Source organism: Bombina bombina, chromosome 2 (assembly GCF_027579735.1).
Source record: "Bombina bombina isolate aBomBom1 chromosome 2, aBomBom1.pri, whole genome shotgun sequence".
Classification (NCBI taxonomy): Eukaryota; Metazoa; Chordata; class Amphibia; order Anura; family Bombinatoridae; genus Bombina; species Bombina bombina.
Window position 1 is genome coordinate 496,860,523 of NC_069500.1, and position 19,527 is coordinate 496,880,049.

General features: G+C 43.0%; 1 protein-coding gene across 1 annotated transcript in view; it reads right to left on the reverse strand.

The window, feature by feature from the left end:
• NDRG2 (NDRG family member 2) overlaps positions 1-19,527 on the reverse strand; it is a 266,724-nt gene that overhangs the window by 130,591 nt on the left and 116,606 nt on the right. The window contains exons 12-15 of the mRNA XM_053702227.1: positions 15,737-15,781; positions 15,579-15,630; positions 15,450-15,497; positions 13,823-13,858 (exon numbers count right to left, since the gene is read on the reverse strand). Coding sequence (XP_053558202.1) covers positions 13,823-13,858; positions 15,450-15,497; positions 15,579-15,630; positions 15,737-15,781 — 181 coding nt within the window. The remainder of the gene's footprint in view (positions 1-13,822; positions 13,859-15,449; positions 15,498-15,578; positions 15,631-15,736; positions 15,782-19,527) is intronic.

The window sequence follows — 19,527 nt, forward strand, 5'->3', positions numbered from 1 at the left end:
GATACTTCTCAGAGCCTCAGGACGACCAAGGGATAACTTGAGGTCAAAAAAATCCTACTAACAGGACTAGTCTCCCTAACACCACCGCACAAGCAGAGGGCACAAGGAAGAGAAGGCACGAAGCCTAGCCAGCTCCGGAGAACCCCGAGCTACACAAAAATCCCTGCAGGCAAAACCATCACCTAAAAGGAGATCCACTCACCCGGAGGCAATGGAATAAGACCCAAAAGGCCTCTTATAATTCAGTCAAGAGTAAGAGCTGCATCTAGATACACTAGAACAGTGCTTTCCAAACTGTGTGTCGGGACACACTAGTGTGTCAGCAGCAGTGTGTAGGTGTGTCCCTGCTTCAGCACAATTTGTTTTAAATTTATTTTTTATTTTTTTAAATTGTTTTTTGGTTTCTGACTTTCCACCTGCCTGCTACGCATATCACATGGTTGACACGTGATTGATACCTAGTGGGTCACAGATCATCTTAACCAATTGGCACAGCTCAGTGGGAATTGAAACTATTATCATTGGCGGATTTGGCGCCACATTGGCTCCTGACTGCACGTGTAGTCTCCTTAATCGGCTCGTGACTGCAAGTGTAGCCAGTGAGTGGGACAGCAGTGTGTTTGCGGCGCGGGCAGTTGTCAGTCGGACTCACAGAGCTCTGAGGGTGGCAGCTTAAACGCTGAGCTAAAGTCAGAAGTCAGTGGGATTTTTTTGCAACTAGCTCCCAGTAGTGCATTGCTGCTCCTGCTCTTGATATATGGATAGGAAGTGGAAGCTTTAAAATGCTTGATGATGAAATGCAAGTGTCTTTATCTAATATTACACCAAATATTCCGAAACTGTGTTCATCCCATCAACCTCATACATCCCATTAAAATAGTAAGTAGCTATTGGTGTTATTAAACTTTTTTTTAGTTCTTGCACATACATACTGTTACTTGTAAATACATTTTGTTATATAATTTATGTATGTGTCCGTATCTTTTAAAACAAGTTAGTTTAACCTCCTGTTTGCTGGTACAACTGAATTACTGTGTCGCGAAATGATGTAGGTCTACAAAGTGTGTCACCAACATGATAAGTTTGGAAAGCTCTGCACTAGAAACAGCTTATGCTTACACCTGCAAGGTGTTAAGAGCTGCAACAGGTTTCAAACTGCAAACCTTCCGCATGCTAGACAGCTATCCCATACAAGCTGTTGGATCAAGCCCAAAAGGACAAATCCAGAGGCCTAGAATGAAGGCCAAACCGCTCAATAGCGGTAAGGGGCATTAAGCCCTCTCACCCTTCACCACATGGGGGAGGAAACTAAGTTCTGATGAAATCAGATGTCAGAGTGACGCAGTGGAAAAACTCCCCTGCCCAGTCACTTATGACTGAAGGCTATAAGGAATGAAACAATCCTTCCCACCTCACGGACCCACAGGTCCTCTTGAATTCTTAGCTTAACATGAAAACAAACAATGATAACCTGAGCACTCTGCGCTTCTACCGAACTAGCCGAGCAGAACAGCGCCACGTGTCTGAACAGCCGCAAGACCGAACGAACCCGACAGGACCAGCCTGCACCTAGGGTCCCAACCGGTAACCTGCATAAATTCTCCCTCATAGGGAAAAAAACAAACAGAAAACAGACATCCCATCGGATATAAATAAAATATAAAGGCAGGGGGGCGGAGTTTGGCCATGCAAGCGGGTGTCTGTTTGCTAGAGGAGCTCCTAACCCCAAGGACAGATAATGTTACAACAATGGCATAATCAGATCCCCATCAACCCCTAAAACCCTCAGTATATATGGGTGAGTGATCTAGCGACATAAGACACCAAACAGGGAATTGCTCAACGCAGACTTTATTACAAAAAAAAAAAAAAAAAAAAAAAAAAAAAAGACCCGTCTAAGCTGTCTGTAAAAAACGGAAGTGCAAGCAGCTGCATTGAACGAGTGTCGCAGCAACTCAGCACAAGATCGGGCCGAGGTCGAGTGTCCTGGAAAGTCTGACAGGACTTAACAGTTATCCAACATCGGATTGCAGCTTGTTGGGAACGGCCTGCAAGACTGGAGCGCAGCGAGTGATATACAGACCGGATCGAGTGACCACGTGGTGGTACTGAAACACAGCCAGATAACATAAGTCCAGAGAGGAGCTGCAAAAAAGTAAGATATGACATATAGGGCTATACAGCCATTAACACATTGCGCTACTGATAAACACAGCGCCATTACCCAACACTCTAAACTTGCTGCGCGCAACGCACTCTCTTCTCACGCAGCTCTTCTGCTGTGCTGGGCAGAGCACTTAAGATTTCAATAAGCCGGCATCTGATCTTAATACCCATTATACCTTCAAGTACCTGATAGGGAGTTATATTTGACCTTGTATGTGAAGGCCTATATACACAAATAGAGCGCAGAGGGCCACAGTGCACTGTTAAACCAGGTGCAACTCAGTCACTATAAAAGACGTCAGCTCCACGCGACAGAATAAAGCTGTTGCTCCTAAAACCGAGTATATCCTCTTCAGTGGGGATGCCTAATAAAAAAGCTGCCAGAATAGAGAAAAACACAACTACAAGACCGCTAAGTAAATATCTTAAGCAGTTGGATACTAGCACTAACACACAATCAGGAGACATGGACTGTAACCAACTTCCCCAACCTGCCATGGAGCAGATACCACAGATTGACAAACAATCCCAACCTTTGACTAAAGGAGACCTTCAATATTTGTCCTCAAAAGAAGACATAAAAGGGGTGCTACAGGAAATGCGCAGCCTTTTGGTGACCTTAAAAAAGACATTACTGCATTGGAGCATAGAGTGGCAAAAACAGAGATGGAGCAATCAGCAGTAGCTAACACCGTCCAACACAACAGCACGGATATATAACAACAGGTCAATATGCAGGTCCTCTCAGAAAAGCTAGAGGACCTTGAAAATAGCTGCCACAGAAATATCATAAGGGTCCAGGGTGTCTCTGAGTCAATACACCCCCCTGCTATTGAAGGCTACCTACAGAGTCTGTTCCAAACTATAAAAAGGTACCCCTAGCTCTCCTGAAATCACATTGGAACGGGCCCACAGGGCTCTGTGGCCTAAACCACCGCCAAAGGGTCCACCAGAGACATAATCATCAAGTTCCTGAATTTTAAGGACAAAGAGGAGATCCTTAGGTGTGCTAGAGCTAAGCAACCTGTCTCACTGGTTGCGACACACAATAATACAACTGCAGTCTACAAACCTGGTGGAGACCCACAGGCCTTCTACTCAGCATTGTCAATCACAGGAGAAGAAACTAATTCTGCTCCACAGGAAAACAATGAGAATGCAACCTTGCCTGGTCAGGGTTAATATGCTAACAAGACTATGCCACATGTTCTCAACTAACCGGATGCAAAAAAGGAGAGGTCTTTTGTGACCCAATTACCAAATTGACATTGTATCCTTTTTTGATAATAGGTTAAGAAGGGTCTAGGACCCGACAGTCTTTGCCTGACCTTTACACTCAGGACTGCCTTGTTTATTTATATTTATGTTAATGTTGCTTTCACTTATATTCTCTCCATGGGCCATTTGGATTCTAGAAGGCTCTTGCAATACAGTTTACTCTAAGAATATGTTGGGATACGCTGGTTAATGTATAAGAATTCGCTTTTTCCCTCTCCTTGCTCCTTTCCATCTCCTCTCACACACCCCCATGCTTATTTTCCTTCCCGACTTACCCTCTCCCTCTTTTTTTCCTCATGCTCATCCTTATGTACCACGTAATGGCATACTTAGCCTCAAATGTGCAAGTCCCATTGGGGTATGTATCACTCTGCTAAGAATATAATAGATCTTGAAGTGGTGGTATGATTAAGGTATCACTACCCTCTCCTCCTTCCCTCACACATTAATCCTTTCCTCTTCCCCCCCGCCTACTTCACTCCTATATGCCATAAAATGTATACTTACTTGGTGGAATGTTTACCCATCAAGGAGACTATCTAGTATTAAGAAAGTTATTTGTCTTAGGGTTACTACCCCAACAGACACTAGTTCTACTGTTTCACTTATTCTGTATTATTTATCGCATTGCCTTTAATACAAGGGGTGTGCTTTAATGCATATCACTAACTCTCTCTGTCTTTAGTGTCGGGCAGTTATTTATCAAAGAAATATTTTGGTTACCTCTCACTAATTTCACATTTCCTCCCTTTTGAATACTTCCTATTTTCCTTTTCTTTCTTGCATATCTCTCCCACCCCCTTTTTTGTGTGTGTGTGCTTTGTACTCTCTCCTCAGAATGGATCACAAAAGTAGTAGGTTCCGATCTCATTGCCTCACATTTCCTGTATAAAGATTATTTGACTGTTCAGTTGATTAAGTTCTTTTATAGCTATTGATCTCTTACCTGGATAGAAGCTTAATATCTATGGAATGAAGAACTTTAAGAACCAAGTTTAGGCTCCATGGCGGAGCAACAGGTTTAAATACAGGCTTGATCCTGACCAAGGCCTGACTAAACGCTTGAACGTCTGAGACATCTGCCAGACATTTGTGTAAAAGAATAGACAAAGCAGATATTTGTCCCTTTAAGGAACTAGCTGATAATCCCTTCTCCAATCCTTCTTGGAGAAAAGACAAAATTCTAGGAATCCTAATCTTACTCCATGAGTAACCCTTGGATTCACACCAACAAAGATATTTGCGCCAAATCTTATGATGATTTTCCTGGTGACAGGCTTTCTAGCCTGAATCAGGGTATCAAACCACGCTTTGATAGAATCAGGCGTTCAATCTCCAAGCAGTCAGACGAAGAGAAATTAGATTTGGATGCTTGAACGGACCTTGGATTAGAAGGTCCTGCCTCATTGGCAGAGTCCACGGTGGAACAGATGACATGTCCACCAGGACTGCATACCAAGTCCTGCGTGGCCACGCAGGCGCTATCAGAATCACCGAAGCTCTCTCCTGCTTGATTCTGGCAACCAGATGTGGGAGGAGAGGAAACGGTGGAAATACATAAGCCAGACTGAAGGACCAGGGTACTGCTAGAGCAGCTATCAGTACCGCCTGGGGATCCCGGGACCTGGACCCGTAACGCGGAAGTTTGGCGTTCTGTTGGGAACCATCAGATCCAATTCTGGTGTGCCCCATACCCGATTCAGCTGGGCAAATACCTACAGATGGAGCTCCCAATCCCCCGGATGAGAAGTCTGACGACTTAGGAAATGCGCCTCCCAGTTATCTACCCCTGGGATATGGATTCCTGAGAGATGGCAAGAGTGATCCTCCGCCCATCGAATAATTTTGGTTACCTCCATCATCGCTAGAGAACTCAGTGTTCCTCCTTGATGATTGATATAGGCTAAAGTCGTGATGTTGTCCGACTGAAATCTGATGAATTTGGCCGCAGCTAGCTGAGGAAACGGTGGAAATACATAAGCCAGATTGAAGGACCAGGGCACTGCTAGAGCAGCTATCAGTACCGCCTGGGGATCCCGGGACCTGGACCCGTAACGCGGAAGTTTGGCGTTCTGTTGGGACGCCATCAGATCCAATTCTGGTGTGCCCCATACCCGATTCAGCTGGGCAAATACCTACGGATGGAGCTCCCACTCCCCCGGATGAAAAGTCTGACGACTTAGGAAATGCGCCTCCCAGTTATCTACCCCTGGGATATGGATTCCTGAGAGATGGCAAGAGTGATCCTCCGCCCATCGAATAATTTTGGTTACCTCCATCATCGCTAGAGAACTCAGTGTTCCTCCTTGATGATTGATATAGGCTACAGCCGTGATGTTGTCCGACTGAAATCTGATGAATTTGGCCGCAGCTAGCTGAGGCCACGCCTGAAGCGCATTGAATATCGCTCTCAGTACTAGAATGTTTATCGGGAGGAGAGATTCCTCCCGAGACCATAAGCCCTGTGCTTTCAGGGATTTGCAGGCTGGCATCTGTCGTTACTATGAGCCACTCTGGCCTGCAGAAACATATTCCCTGAGACAGGTGGTCCTGAGACAACTGCATCTGGACCAAGAGACCAGAGATTCTCTTCTCTGGTGGTTGAGGAGATAAATCTGCATAATCCCCATTCCACTGTTTGAGCATGCATAGTTGCAGTGGTCTGAGGTGTAGGCGGGCATAAAGAACTATGTCCATTGCCGCTACCATAAGTCAGATTACCTCCATACACTGAGCCACTGATGGCCGAGGAATGGAATGAAGAGCTCGGCAAGTGATTAAAAGTTCTGATTTTCTGACCTCCGTCAGAAATATTTTCATTTCTACTGAGTCTATCAGAGTCCCTAGGAAGGAAACTCTTGTGAGAGGGAAGAGAGAACTCAGACGTCGTCTAGATAAGGCACCACTGCTATACCCCGCGGTCTTAGAACCACCAAAAGGGACCCTAGCACCTTTGTGAAAATTCTGGGAGCCGCGGCCAACACGAAGGGAAGGGCCACAAACTGGTAATGCCTGTCCAGAAAGGCGAATCTGAGGAATTGATGATGATCTCTGTGAATAGGGATGTGTAGATACGCATCCTTTATGTCCACGGTAGTCATATATTGACCCTCCTGGAGGAAGAATAGTCCGAATAGTCTCCATCTTGAAAGATGGTACTTTGAGGAATTTGTTTAGAATTTTGAGATCCAAGATTGGTCTGAAAGTTCCCTCTTTTTTGGGAACCACAAACAGGTTGGACTAAAAACCTACCCCTTGTTCCGCTCTTGGAACTGGGTGAATCACTCCCATGGTATGTAGGTCTTCTACACAGCATAAGAACGCCTCTCTTTTTGTCTGGTTTGTAGACAATTGAGAAATCTGCCCCTTGGGGGGGGGGGGGGGAGTCTTTGAAGTCCAGAAGATATTCCTGGGACACAATTTCTAAAGCCCAGCAATCGTGAACATCTCTTGCCCAAGCCTGAGCAAAGAGAGAGAGTCTGCCCCTACTAGATCTGGTCCCGGATCGGGGGCTACCCCTTTATGCTGTCTTAGAGGCAGCAGCAGGCTTCTTGGCCTGTTTACCTTTGTTCCAAGCCTGGTTAGGTCTCCAGACTGACTTGGATTGGACAGAATTCCCCTCTTGTGCTGCAGGGGAAGCTGAAGCGGGACCAACCTTGAAGTTCCGAAAGGAACGAAAATTATTTTGTTTGGTCCTCATCTTATTTGTTTTATCCTGAGGGAGGGCATGGCCTTTCCCTCCAGTGATGTCTGAAATAATTTCTTTCAGTGCAGGCCCGAATAGGGTCTTTCCTTTGAAAGGGATGTTCAACAATTTAGATTTTGATGACACATCAGCAGACCAGGACTTAAGCCATAACGCCCTGCGTGCTAAAATGGCAAAACCTGAATTCTTTGCCGCTAATTTAGCCATTTGGAAAGCGGCATCTGTAATGAAAGAATTAGCCAACTTAAGGGCCTTCATTCTATCCATAACATCCTCTAATGGAGTCTCCACCTGGAGAGCCTCAAACCAGAAAGCAGCTGCAGTAGTTACAGGAACAATGCATGCATAGGTTGGAGAAGAAAACCTTGAACAAAAATTTTCTTTAGGAGACTCTCTAATGTTTTATCCATAGGATCTTTGAAAGCACAACTGTGTTAGATAGGTATAGTTGTACGCTTAGCAATAGTAGAAATAGCTCCCTCCACCTTAGGAACAGTCTGCCACAAGTCCTGTATGGTGTCAGATATGGGAAACATTTTCTTAAAAACAGGAGGGGGAGGGAACGGAATACCTGGTCTATCCCACTCCTTAGTAACAATAGTCACAATCCTTAGAGACTGGAAAAATCATCAGTGTAAACAGGAACCTCTAAGTATCTGTCCATTTTACACAATTTCTCTGGGACCACTATAGGGAGGGTCACAAACATCTAGAGTCGCTAATACCTCCCTGAGCAATAAGCGGAGGTGTTCAAGCTTAAATTTAAAGGCAGTCATATCAGAATCTGTCTGAGGAAGCGTCTTTCCTGAATCAGAAATCTCTCCCTCAGATAACAAATCCCTTACCCCTACTTCAGAACATTGTGAGGGTATATCGGATACGGCTACTAAAGCGTCAGACGGCTCAGCATTTGTTCTTAACCCAGAGCTGACACGCTTTCCTTGTAAACCAGGCAGTTTAGAGAAAACCTCTGAGGGTTTTATTCATAACTGTGGCCATGTCTTGTAAAGTAAATGAATTAGACGCACTAGAGGTACTTGGCGTCACTTGTGCGGGCGTTACTGGTTATGACACTTGGGGAGAGCTAGATGCTAAACCTTCATTTCCTTCTAACTGAGAATCATCTATTGCAATATTTTTAAGTGCTAAAATATGCTCTTTATAATTCAGAGACATATCAGTGCAAGTGGGACAAATTCTAAGAGGGGGTTCCACAATGGCTTCTAAACACATAGAACAAGGATTCTCCTTGGTTTCAGACATGTTAAACAGGCTAGTAATGTAACAAGCAAGCTTGGAAAACACTTTAATCAAAGTAAATAACACTTTAAACAAAAACGGTACTGTGCCTTTAAGAGAAAAAAAAGCTGCACAAACTCTGCAAAACAGTGTAAAAAAGCAGTAAACACAACGAAATTTTTACAGTACCATCATAAAGCCTTAGTAACTTTGCACAACTATGCAAATAAACAATTAACCCCATTAATGTAAAAACCAGATTGAAAAAACTTCAAAACCGGTAAAATAACGTTCAGCACCTTGCCACAGCTCTGCTGTGGCGCCTACCTGCCCTTTAGGAACGATTTGTGGGGAAAAAACCCTCTTTACAGCCCTCAAATACAGCAGGAATCTCTGGAGAAGTAGCTGGATGCTTCTGAGGTAAATAAACTGTGCAACTGAAAATAGGCCCCACCCACCTCACTCAATGTTATGGGGCCTAAAAAAACACCACAGAGTGTTTCTTAAACTAGCCATGTGGGTTAATAACCCTTAAACAAGCCACAAAGACCCCTTAAAGTCCCTCAAAAAATGTTTTATTTGTAATTAAACCAAAACGTTTTTTCCTATTAGTGTCACAAGTAACTATGAGCCCTTTATGCAAGCTTGGATTCCTCTTTTACTGAATACAGCTTACCTTTCACTCATGGGGATATTGCCAGCCTTTTCTAGAAATAACAGAGTCTGTCTAGAAAAAATAGACTGAACATACCTTAATGCAGTTTAGCCTGCAAACTGTTCCCCCAACTGAAGTTTTCCTGTACTCTTCAGCCCTTGTGAGAACAGCAGTGGATCTTAGTTACAAAGTGCTAAGATCATAATCCTCCTTGCAGAAATCTTCATCCCTTTTCTGCCAGAGAGTAAATAGTACACACCGGTACCATTTAAAATAACAAACTTTTGCTTGAGAAAATAAAAACTAACATTTTTGTCACTACACTCCTCTTTGCCCTTCCTAGCAGTTAAGCAGGCAGAGAGAATGACTGGGGGTGGAGCTAAGGGAGGAGCTATATAGACAGCTCTGCTGTGGGTGCTCTCTCTGCCACTTCCTGTAGGGAAGGAGAATATCCCACAAGTATGGATGAATCCGTGGACTCGATACATCTTACAAGATAAATAATTAGAGATCTTTCGTCCTGGAAAAACAAGCCTCTATCGTGGCTTGGTAAAATAGGAGTGATTAAGATGAACATTCTGCCGCAAATTTTGTATATTATGCAAACTATACTGACCTCCCTACCGGGAGACTATCTTTCCCAACTACAGGGAGTGCTGGAACAGTTTGTGTGGGTAGGCGTAAAACCTCGAATACCACGGAAAACTATGTATCTTCCTAGAGATAAGGGGGAGCTGGGCTTCCCAAACTTAAAAAGACAAACAATCAAGCTATTGCACTGCAACATATCGTAGAATGGTCTCAAAACACTGATCACAAAAATGTGGGTTAGGCTGGATGGACAGATTCTTAGGCTCAACAATGTGGGCACGTTGGCATGGATAGCCCCGGTACAGTGTCCCAAAGTTAATAAACAAATACCCTATTATAAAAGATGTTCTGACTGAATGGGATAGGGCGGTTTCTACCAATGCTTACATCACATCCAAATTCTCACCCCTGTTGCCCATAATTGAGAACCCTGCATTACCTTATTACAAACTGGGAACAAGACCACACTCACCATATACTCTTGGAGGGGGCTGTCTCTATAGTGCGATAGAAAATGGTAGGTTTAAATGGCAACATCAAATGTCGGAGTTAAATGACTCATCGCATACCAAACACAAAGACCAACTACTTAGAGATCCCAACCCATTTGAGCGACTTTGTATTGCAGGTAGACCACAGAGGCGACTAATTTCCCTTATATATAAACTTTTGACAGTCTGTCCTGACTCCCCCCTCCCCACATATACAATAGCCTGGCATGGAGAACTTAGCAAGGACTTTGACCAGGGGGAGTGGTTCAAATCGTTCTTGCTTGTCAAACGCTCCTCAATATCGGCTAATGTACAGGAGATTCAACTAAAGCTCCAGTGCAGATGGTATCTTACCCCAACAAGGCTACACTGCATGTACCCTACGGCCAGCCCCTTGTGCTGGAGGGGTTGTGGTGAGTCCGGAACACTTTTGCATATATGGTGGTCGTGTCCGGGGCTGGGAAGTTTCTGGGTAACGATAATCAAACAATCTCAGACATCTTACAAATAGGGATTCCAGAGGTCCCCGGAGACAATACTTTTCCTGAACCTCCCTAAACTCAAAAGTGCACACATCCAATCTCTTTTAATAATGCTCACAGGAGCAAAACGGCTGATCCCACAGTGGATGAATGGCATTCCTCAGTGACTGAGCTACTTACCTTAGAAAGGCTACATTTCCCTAAAACAAACCAAATGACAACCTATGAAATGATGATAGCACAATGGAAGGGCACCCCAATAGGAGCGTGGGGACTTAGAACAGCTTGATTGGGAGGCCTTGCGGTTTGGCAGTGCTGTACAGGAGACTTGTGTGTTTTTTGTTTTTTCTCCCTTCCTTCTCCCCCCCCCCCCCCCTCATCTACTCCTACCTCTTTTCTGCTTTCGCCAATATATCATTTTTATTAACTATGATAAAACCCTGAAGTACCAAGAACTTGAAAACTGTTATATTTTTGCTCATTTAATTGAAAAATGACTTAAAATGTCAAGCTCTAAGAAGAACCGTTAACAATGAACAGCTCTGGACTCTGTTGAAAGCGTTTCTAAATTATATTATCTGTCATATCTGACGTTTCTTCCTTATGTACAATTGCTTTTGTGAACAATAAAGCTTGTTTGAAAAAAAAAATAAAAAAATATCAAAGGCAACCCGGAGGTTAATGCCCAAAAAGAAACAGGCCTACCCGCAGGACCAGCAGAACGGAGCCCTATCTCACAAAACTGGGAAAGATCTCAAACAAATGACAATCAGGAGCTTACTTCATCCCCCCACATGTCTAATGAGGTGCACCATTCAAATTATCAGACTGAAAATCCCTGTATCTGGTAAAGATAGGGTCATTCAATAACTGAAAAACATGTCTAAGCAACACGCGAAGGCGCGCAATCCTGTAATGGAAGGCACAACCACTCAGGGACAGATACCCCAGCTGGGAACTGTAGAGGCCCTCCCCAAGGCAGAAGGCCAGGGACAATAGGGCACAAGCACATTCTCAAATAAACGTCTGGACTCTGCAGACTAACAATCACCAACATTACGTGGAAGCGAAAACGTGCTGCAACCTGCAGGGTAAACACGCCACCCCGCATGGAGGAACCATAAACTGGGTTACCCGCATTTGCAGAAGTATGATTTGGTAGGAAACTTGCCTCTGAGGACAGGACCCCCAGAGGCGGATGGCTCAGCAGTCCCTTGATTCCCTGAGCCAGAGGAACCAGGCGCTCTGAAATGGCATACGGAACAAAACTGGTTGACAGGCCACTCCGGATTCATCACCGTACACAGAATCTGAAATCAAAATAGTCTCAGCATCAGAATCCTCTGTAACTGAATGTGAAATTAACACAGTCTCAGCAACAGAATCCTCCATAATTGAATAGAGAATATTTAAATATGGACTAAAGTAGTAAAAACTAATACGGCACCTGACACCCCCCAATGGCTGGGGCACTCACCACCTGGTACGACCAGACCCCTGCGGACTAGAAATGTTTCCTTCATCACGCAATCGGGAATGCGGAAATGGAAAAACGGAACGTAGCCACGCCCGAACACAAGGTGAACCGTACAGTCCAAAACCAGCGCGCCCAACCAAAAAAAGACTGCGTCACTTCCAAAAGGCCTCAAGTTCCAACCACGAGCCCAGTAAACATTGCACATAAGCAGGTTGAATCACATAAACATGATTATAAACCCCCTTCAGGAGATATTAACCTTCAATTCCAAGATACTAAGAGAGACTCACTGAGACCCTTATGTATAAGTAAGGCCCGCAAGGTGGTAGCCTCTCGGGAAACATTCACATTACAATACATTGCAAATAAAGTAAAATGAAACAATCTTACCGGAATCAATGCTGTGGAACAGGAACTCGGCCTTTCAAGTGTGACCGATAGTAGCATTGCCTCCACCATGGACTTGAGAGAATAAAGCAGGCAGCGAAGCAAAGTTAGACAATGCTGATTGCTCGAGGAGCTGTTAATATGAGTCGGCATGGTTTCGCAGAAAGAAACTCCCTGCATCTCCAGACTCAAACTTTCATCCAAGCCCTCACCGAGGAGACTGAATGACTACTTAAAACTCCTGTCCCATGCCGAAGAGTACTACCCTCCATAAGAGACAAAAACAAAAATTAAAAATTCTGGACACTTCTATGCCATCCTCCTGGGACGAAAGGCGAAGAATGACTGGGGGATGAGGGGAGTGGGAGGAGTATTTAAGCCTTTGGCTGGGTTGTCTTTACCTCCTCCTGGTGGCCAGGTTTTTATTTCTCAAAAGTAATGAATGCAGCTGTGGACTCTTTCCATTTAAAGGGACAGTCTACAACAGAATTGTTATTGTTTTAAAAGATAGATAATCCCTTGTTTACCCATTCCCTAGTTTTGCATAACCAACACAGTTATATTTATATATTTTTTACCTCTGTGATTATCTTGTATCTAAACCTCTGCAGACTGCCCCTTTATTTGTTCTTTAGACAGACTTGCAGTTTAGCCAATCAGTGATGGCTCCCAGGTAACTTCACGTGCACGAGCACAGTGTTATCTATATGAAAAACATGAACTAACACCCTCTAGTGGTGAAAAACCTGTTAAATGCATTCTTAAGAGGCGGCCTTCAAGGTCTAAGAAATTAGCATATGAACCTCCTAAGTTAAGCTTTCATCTAAGAATACCAAGAGAACAAAGACAAATTGGTGATAAAAGTAAAATTGGAAAATTGTTTAAAATTACATGCCCTATCTGAATCATGAAAGTTTTTTTGGACTAGACTGTCCCTTTAAGAAGAAAAACACTACCAGATGTGCTATATGAATGGATCATCTACAAAACATTTATGCAAAGAAAAATCTAGTGTACAATGCCTGTTTAAAGAGTAGTCTGATCTAATGAAGAATCCCACACTTTAACAATTAGAATGATTTAACGAGGCATTATGGAACCAACGCTCTTGAAACCTACATACACCACATGGCAATATACAGTGTGGTTAACCATGACTCAAGCCTTTACAGCTGATAACAAATTTGGTAAGCCCCTCTTGCCTGCTGTCCTATGCTCTTCAATTTTGATGCAAGTGGAATCAATGGCATTTATCAGGTAAATGGTTTAGTTGGACATCCCTGGTACAAATTGAGGGTTTAGGCATGTGAAATATAATTAATTAAAAAGGTATGCAGTTTTGTTATATACCTGTGTTATCTGTGGTTGTCCGCCAGAATCTGCCATCTGAAGCATAAAAAAAATAAATACAATTAATAATAATACAACGTATTATAAGATTCTCTCTTCTCTATTGGAAAGCTGGCTATTCCTACATTACTGGTGGTGTTTTTAATTATGCTCTCTAATGAGCAAATCCCATACATTTGTCATCGCCTTATGGTAACTCTCTCACTCCATTTGTTAGAGCCATCTCATTCTCTCCACCAGAAATTTGATAACTTGTATTTCTTTCTTTACGTCAACCAGACATAAGCTGGGGGAATCCGTCTCACTCTACATGAAGCATTCATCACACATCTACTGTAAGTCTATCCATCCCAAATACCCAATGGGAATGGTCTTATTTCTAGTAGACACAATCTCAAATCTCACAAGTCGAAGGGAGAGTTTATCTGCATTATCTTTCACCTAGGGAGTCCCTAAACCTTTCTATAGCCATAAATGTCTCTTTGAATTAAACCTTTCATATGGTGTTTACTCTCCACCTCACTGTAGAGCCGCATCATGCTCACCATTTCAATATGAAAGAGCATTCTCATAAGGTCTACTTGGAAGATTTCTATTCTGCTTTTTTACAGCATTTATCTTATCTACACTGTATTTTCCATCACAAGCCTGAAGACTTATACTTCGCAGTAACAAATAATTAACAAATGTTGCATAATTCAATTTTCATACATTCTATAACTGGGTTTTGCAAAAAATTGTTAATGCTTCCTACATTATAAGTAATATAGTAATATTGTTACTATAAGTAATATAGTAACAATTGATAATAAGCCTATGGCAAATCTGAAGGGAACATTAATATAATAAAGTGATGGTAAATTATCCCCTTTATGAAAAAAGATCTGGAATGTTTACAGATATTTTAGATGGAGTTTGAATTTCAGTGCTATATTAAAATTAAAAAGTAAGTTATAGCGCATCTTTATTACAACTGATTAAATACCCTGCGCTCTAGCTGCCCATTTCAAAAGAAATTTTTTTCTGTGAGGCAACGGTTTGAACTGTTTTCCAATCAATGCTCTAGCGACAACAAAAGTGACTAAAGGCGAGAGCACCGATTGGAGAACAGTTCAGTATCATTACAAGTGATAAATTAAACTCCATCTAAAATATCACTAACATTCTGGATCTGCCTTCATAAAGGGGATAGTTTAACATTACTTTATTTTTTTATGTGCTCATATACACACATTCGGATGTAATACTAAATGTTAATATTTAATCTTGAGAAACATTCCAGTGGAAGATGTTTGTCAGGAGTACTATTGTTTTTTGTTTTGTTTTGTTTTTTTTTTTTTAAAAAAAAAGAAGCATACACATTCACAATTCTCTGAGATGAAACTAGATAACACTATGAAAGACCTTTTTCTTCTCGTTTTCTAAACAAATCTATTTTTGTTCCTTGTCTGTCATCTTTTCTTTTGGTTGACCTAGTAAATCTTGAATCACATTTTTAGCCAGCTCTATTTTCCTATGTATCAGTTAATTTTGTGTTTCCCATTCCTCTCTCTATTTCTTAACAGCAATTCCTTTCTCTATGACCTTTAAGTGTTACTTCCTCTTTCTGTGTTTGGTGTGCTCTAACCTTCAGGAATGAGGTCTGTGTTGGATCCAGCTTTGAGTTGCATTCCACCTGAGTAAAAAGAAACACTTAGTGCAAATTCAAGGCAAATCTCTCCTACAATGACCATGAGACACTAAAGGACAAGCTCACCACTGCATCCTCGTGAGGCGCCTGGTCACCGACAACCAGCATCACAGGACACCTGTAAGAGATTGTCAGGCACTGTGAGAGACTGCTATTGATGTGTGCCCAGAAAAAAAAAACCCAAAAAACCCATACAATATTAAATGGTTCAGAGAGACACTCACTTCAGAGTGTCATCACTTCCACGTTCAAAGTGCAAATCACGGCGACTGTAAAAATAGAAAGTGACATGATGAATATGAAAAAAATAATAGTAAAGCAGACTTTTTTAAAAAATAAAACAGGCAGCAAAAAGCCAGTGATATATAATATAGTTCGGGGGGGGGGGGGGGGGGAAGAGAAATACTAAATTTATGCTTACCTGAAATTTATTTACGGACATGGAGAGTCCACAACGTCATTTTAATTACTAGTGGGATATTCAACTCCTGGCCAGCAGGAGGAGGCAAAGAGCACCCCAGCAAATCTGTTAAGTGTAACTGCCTTACCCATAAACCCCAGTCATTCAGCCGAAGGAAACAGAAAAGGAAGAAACACAAGGGTAAAAAGGTGCCTGAAGTTTACACAAAAAAAAACCTGCCGAATTTTAAGAGGGCAGGGTCGTGGACTATGTCTAGAAAGAAATTTATCAGGTAAGCATAAATTTTGTTATCTTTCCTCTGACATGGAGAGTCCACAACGTCATTCCAATTACTAGTGGGAACCAATAGCCAAGCTAGAGGACATGGAATGAACAGGGAGGGAGAAAAAAGGCAGGAGGACCTAAACAGAAGGCACCACCGCTTGAAGAACCTTTCTCCCAAAAGAAGCCTCAGCAAAAGTATCAAATTTGTAGACTTTTGAAAAAGTATGAATAGAGGACCATGTTGCCACCTTGCAAATCTGTTTCACAGAAGCTTCATTTTTGAAAGCTCAAGACGAGGATACAGCCCTAGTGGAATGAGCCATTATTCTCTCAGGAGGCTGCAGTCTCATAAGCCAAGTGAATCAAACTTCTCAACGACGAAGACAGAGTAGTAGAAGTGGCCTTCTGACCCTTACGCTTTCCAGAGAAAACAACAGGGCAGAAGATTGCCGAAAATCTTTAGTAGCTTGTAAGTAAAACTTTAGAGACAGCACAACATCCAAGTTATGCAAAAGACGTTCTTTTTGAGAAGAAGGATTAGGACAAAGGAGGAACAACAATTTCCTGATTAATGTTTTGATCCAATACTACCTTAGGGAGAAACCCCATTTTAGTACGAAGTACCGCCTTATTATCAGCATTAAAAATAAGGTAGGGGGAAATCACATGGCAGAGCTGAAAGCTTAGACACTCTGCGAGCAGAAGAAATGGCCACAAGAGACAAAACCTTCCAGGATAATAGTTCAAACGGAGCATGCTGTAAAACCTTAAGAACTAAAATTAAGGCTCCATGTGGAAGCAACAGGTTTAAACACAGGCCTGATTCTAACCAGGGCCTGTACAAAGGCTTGAACATCTGGTAGAGCAGCTAGACGTTTGTGCAAAAGGATAGATGACGCTGAAATCTGACCCTTAGAACTGACCGATAAACCCTTATCCAGTCCATCCTGAAGAAAAGACAAAATCCAGGGAATCTTCACCAGGTTCCAGGAGAAACCGTTAGATTCACACCAATAAAGATATTTACGTCATATATTATGGTAAATCTTGCGAGTAACCAGCTTCCAAGCTTGAATCATAGTTTCAATCACAGCTTTAAAAAAAAAAAAAAAAAAAACACGCTTACACAGAACTAGGCGTTCAATCTCCACGCAGTTCGCTTCCGAGAATCTAGGTTTGGATGGAGGAAAGTATCCTCAAGTAGAGGTCTTTCCTCAGAGGTAACCTCCAAAGAGGTAGAGAAGACATCCTCACCAGATCCGCGAACCATATCCTGCGAGGCCATGCAGGAGCTATTAGAATCTTTTGTTTTATACGAGCAATGACTCGTGGAAGGAGAGCAAATAGAGGAAACATAAGCCAGAGGAAACCTCCAAGGAACCGCTAGAGCATCTATCAGAACGGCTCGATGATCTCTTGACCTTGAACCGTACTTTGGAACCTTGGCATTTTGGCGGGACGCCATCAGATCCAACTCTCGAACCCCCACTTGAGGGTTAGCTGAGAGAACACTTCCGGATGGAGAGCCTACTCCCCGGGATGAAAAGTCTGTCTGCTCAGAAAATCTGCCTCCCAATTGTCCAGTCCTGGAATGTGGATGGCAGATAGGAGACAATCGTGGGCTTTCGCCCACTGTAGAATTCGAGTAACCTCCTTCATGGCTAAGGAACTCCGAGTCCCTCTCTGGTGGTTGAAGTAAGCCACTGAAGTGATATTGTCCGATTGAAATCTCATAAACCGGACCAACGCCAGTTGAGGCCACGCTAACAGGGCATTGAAGATGACTCTCAATTCCAAAATGTTTATGGAAAGAGAGGACTCCTCCCGAGACCACAGGCCAAGGCTTTAAGAGGGCCCTAAACTGAACCCCAGCCTGACAGGCAGGCATCCGTAGTCACAATTTCCCAGGGAGGTTTTAGAAAGCAAGTGCCCGAGACAGATGTTCCTGTTACACCCACCATGAGAGAGTCTCTTGTCAGAGGGTCCACATTTATCCTTCGAGCTAAATCCGAATAATCTCCGTTCCATTGATGGAGCATACAAAGTTGCAGTGGTTGAAGATGGAACCAAACAAAAGGAATGATGTAGATGGATGCCACCATCAGCCCAATCATCTCAATCCATTGGGCAACAGGTGGACAAAAGGCAGACAGGAGAGAAAGGCAGTAAGCAAGAATCTTGTCATTTCTGACCTCTGTCAGATTCCCTGTCCATGAAGATCTTTCTATTATAGTCCTTAGGAAACACACGTTGGTAGATGGAACAAGATAACTTTTTCCAAATTCACCTTCCACCCACGGGAAATTAGAAAAAAGACAACAGCATCCCTGTATGAGATTGGGCTAGTTGAAAAGATGACACCTGAACCAAGATGTCATCTAGATAAGACGCTACAGCAATTCCCTGGGATCTGATCACAGCTAATAGTGCCCCCCAGAACCTTTGTGAATATTCTGGGAGCCGTGGCCAGACCAAATGGAAGTGCAACAAATTGGAAGTGCTTGTCCAGAAAGGCAAACCTCAGATACTGATGGTGTTCCCTGCGTATGGGAACGTGAAGGTATGAGTCCTTCAAGTCTATGGTCGTCATAAACTGACCTTCCTAAACCAAAGGGAGAATGGAACGCATAGTTTCCATCTTGAAGGACGGAACCCTGAACAAAAGAGAGAATGGAACTTGTTTAAACACTTGAGGTCTAAAATGGGTCGAAAAGTTCCCTCCTTTTTGGGAACCACAAATAGATTTGAGTAAAATCCTAGACCGGGACCCTGTTCTGCTAGAGGGACAGGAACATTAACTCCCATAGAGAATAAGTCTTTTACACAGTTTAAGACTTCCTTTATTTGGTTTGAGGAAAGTCTTGACAGGAGAAATCTGTCTCCTATTCTGTATGCCTGAGATACTATGTCCACCGCCCAAGGGTCTGGGACATCGCGTATCCAGGCTTGACGAAAAAGAGAAAGCCTGCCCCCCCCCCCACCTGATCCACACGGGAATCGGGGCGGAACCATCATGCTGATGAAGAGTCAGCAGAAGGCTTGTTTTTTTTCCCTTATTCCAGGACTGGTTGGATTTCCAAGATGGTCTGGTTAAGAGGAAGGAGGAGGAGGACTATTGTCCCTTAAAAGTTACGAAAGGAACAGAAATTGGAAGTCTGACGACCTCTAGGTTTGTTTCCCTTTCCACCCGTAATCTCTGAAATGATCTCTGCCGGACCAGGTCCAAACAGAGTCTCTCTCTCTCTCTTGTAAGGCAAAGCCAAAAGCTTCGTATTAGAAGAGACTTCAGCTGACCAAGATTTTAATAACAGAGCCCTGCGAGCTAGAACC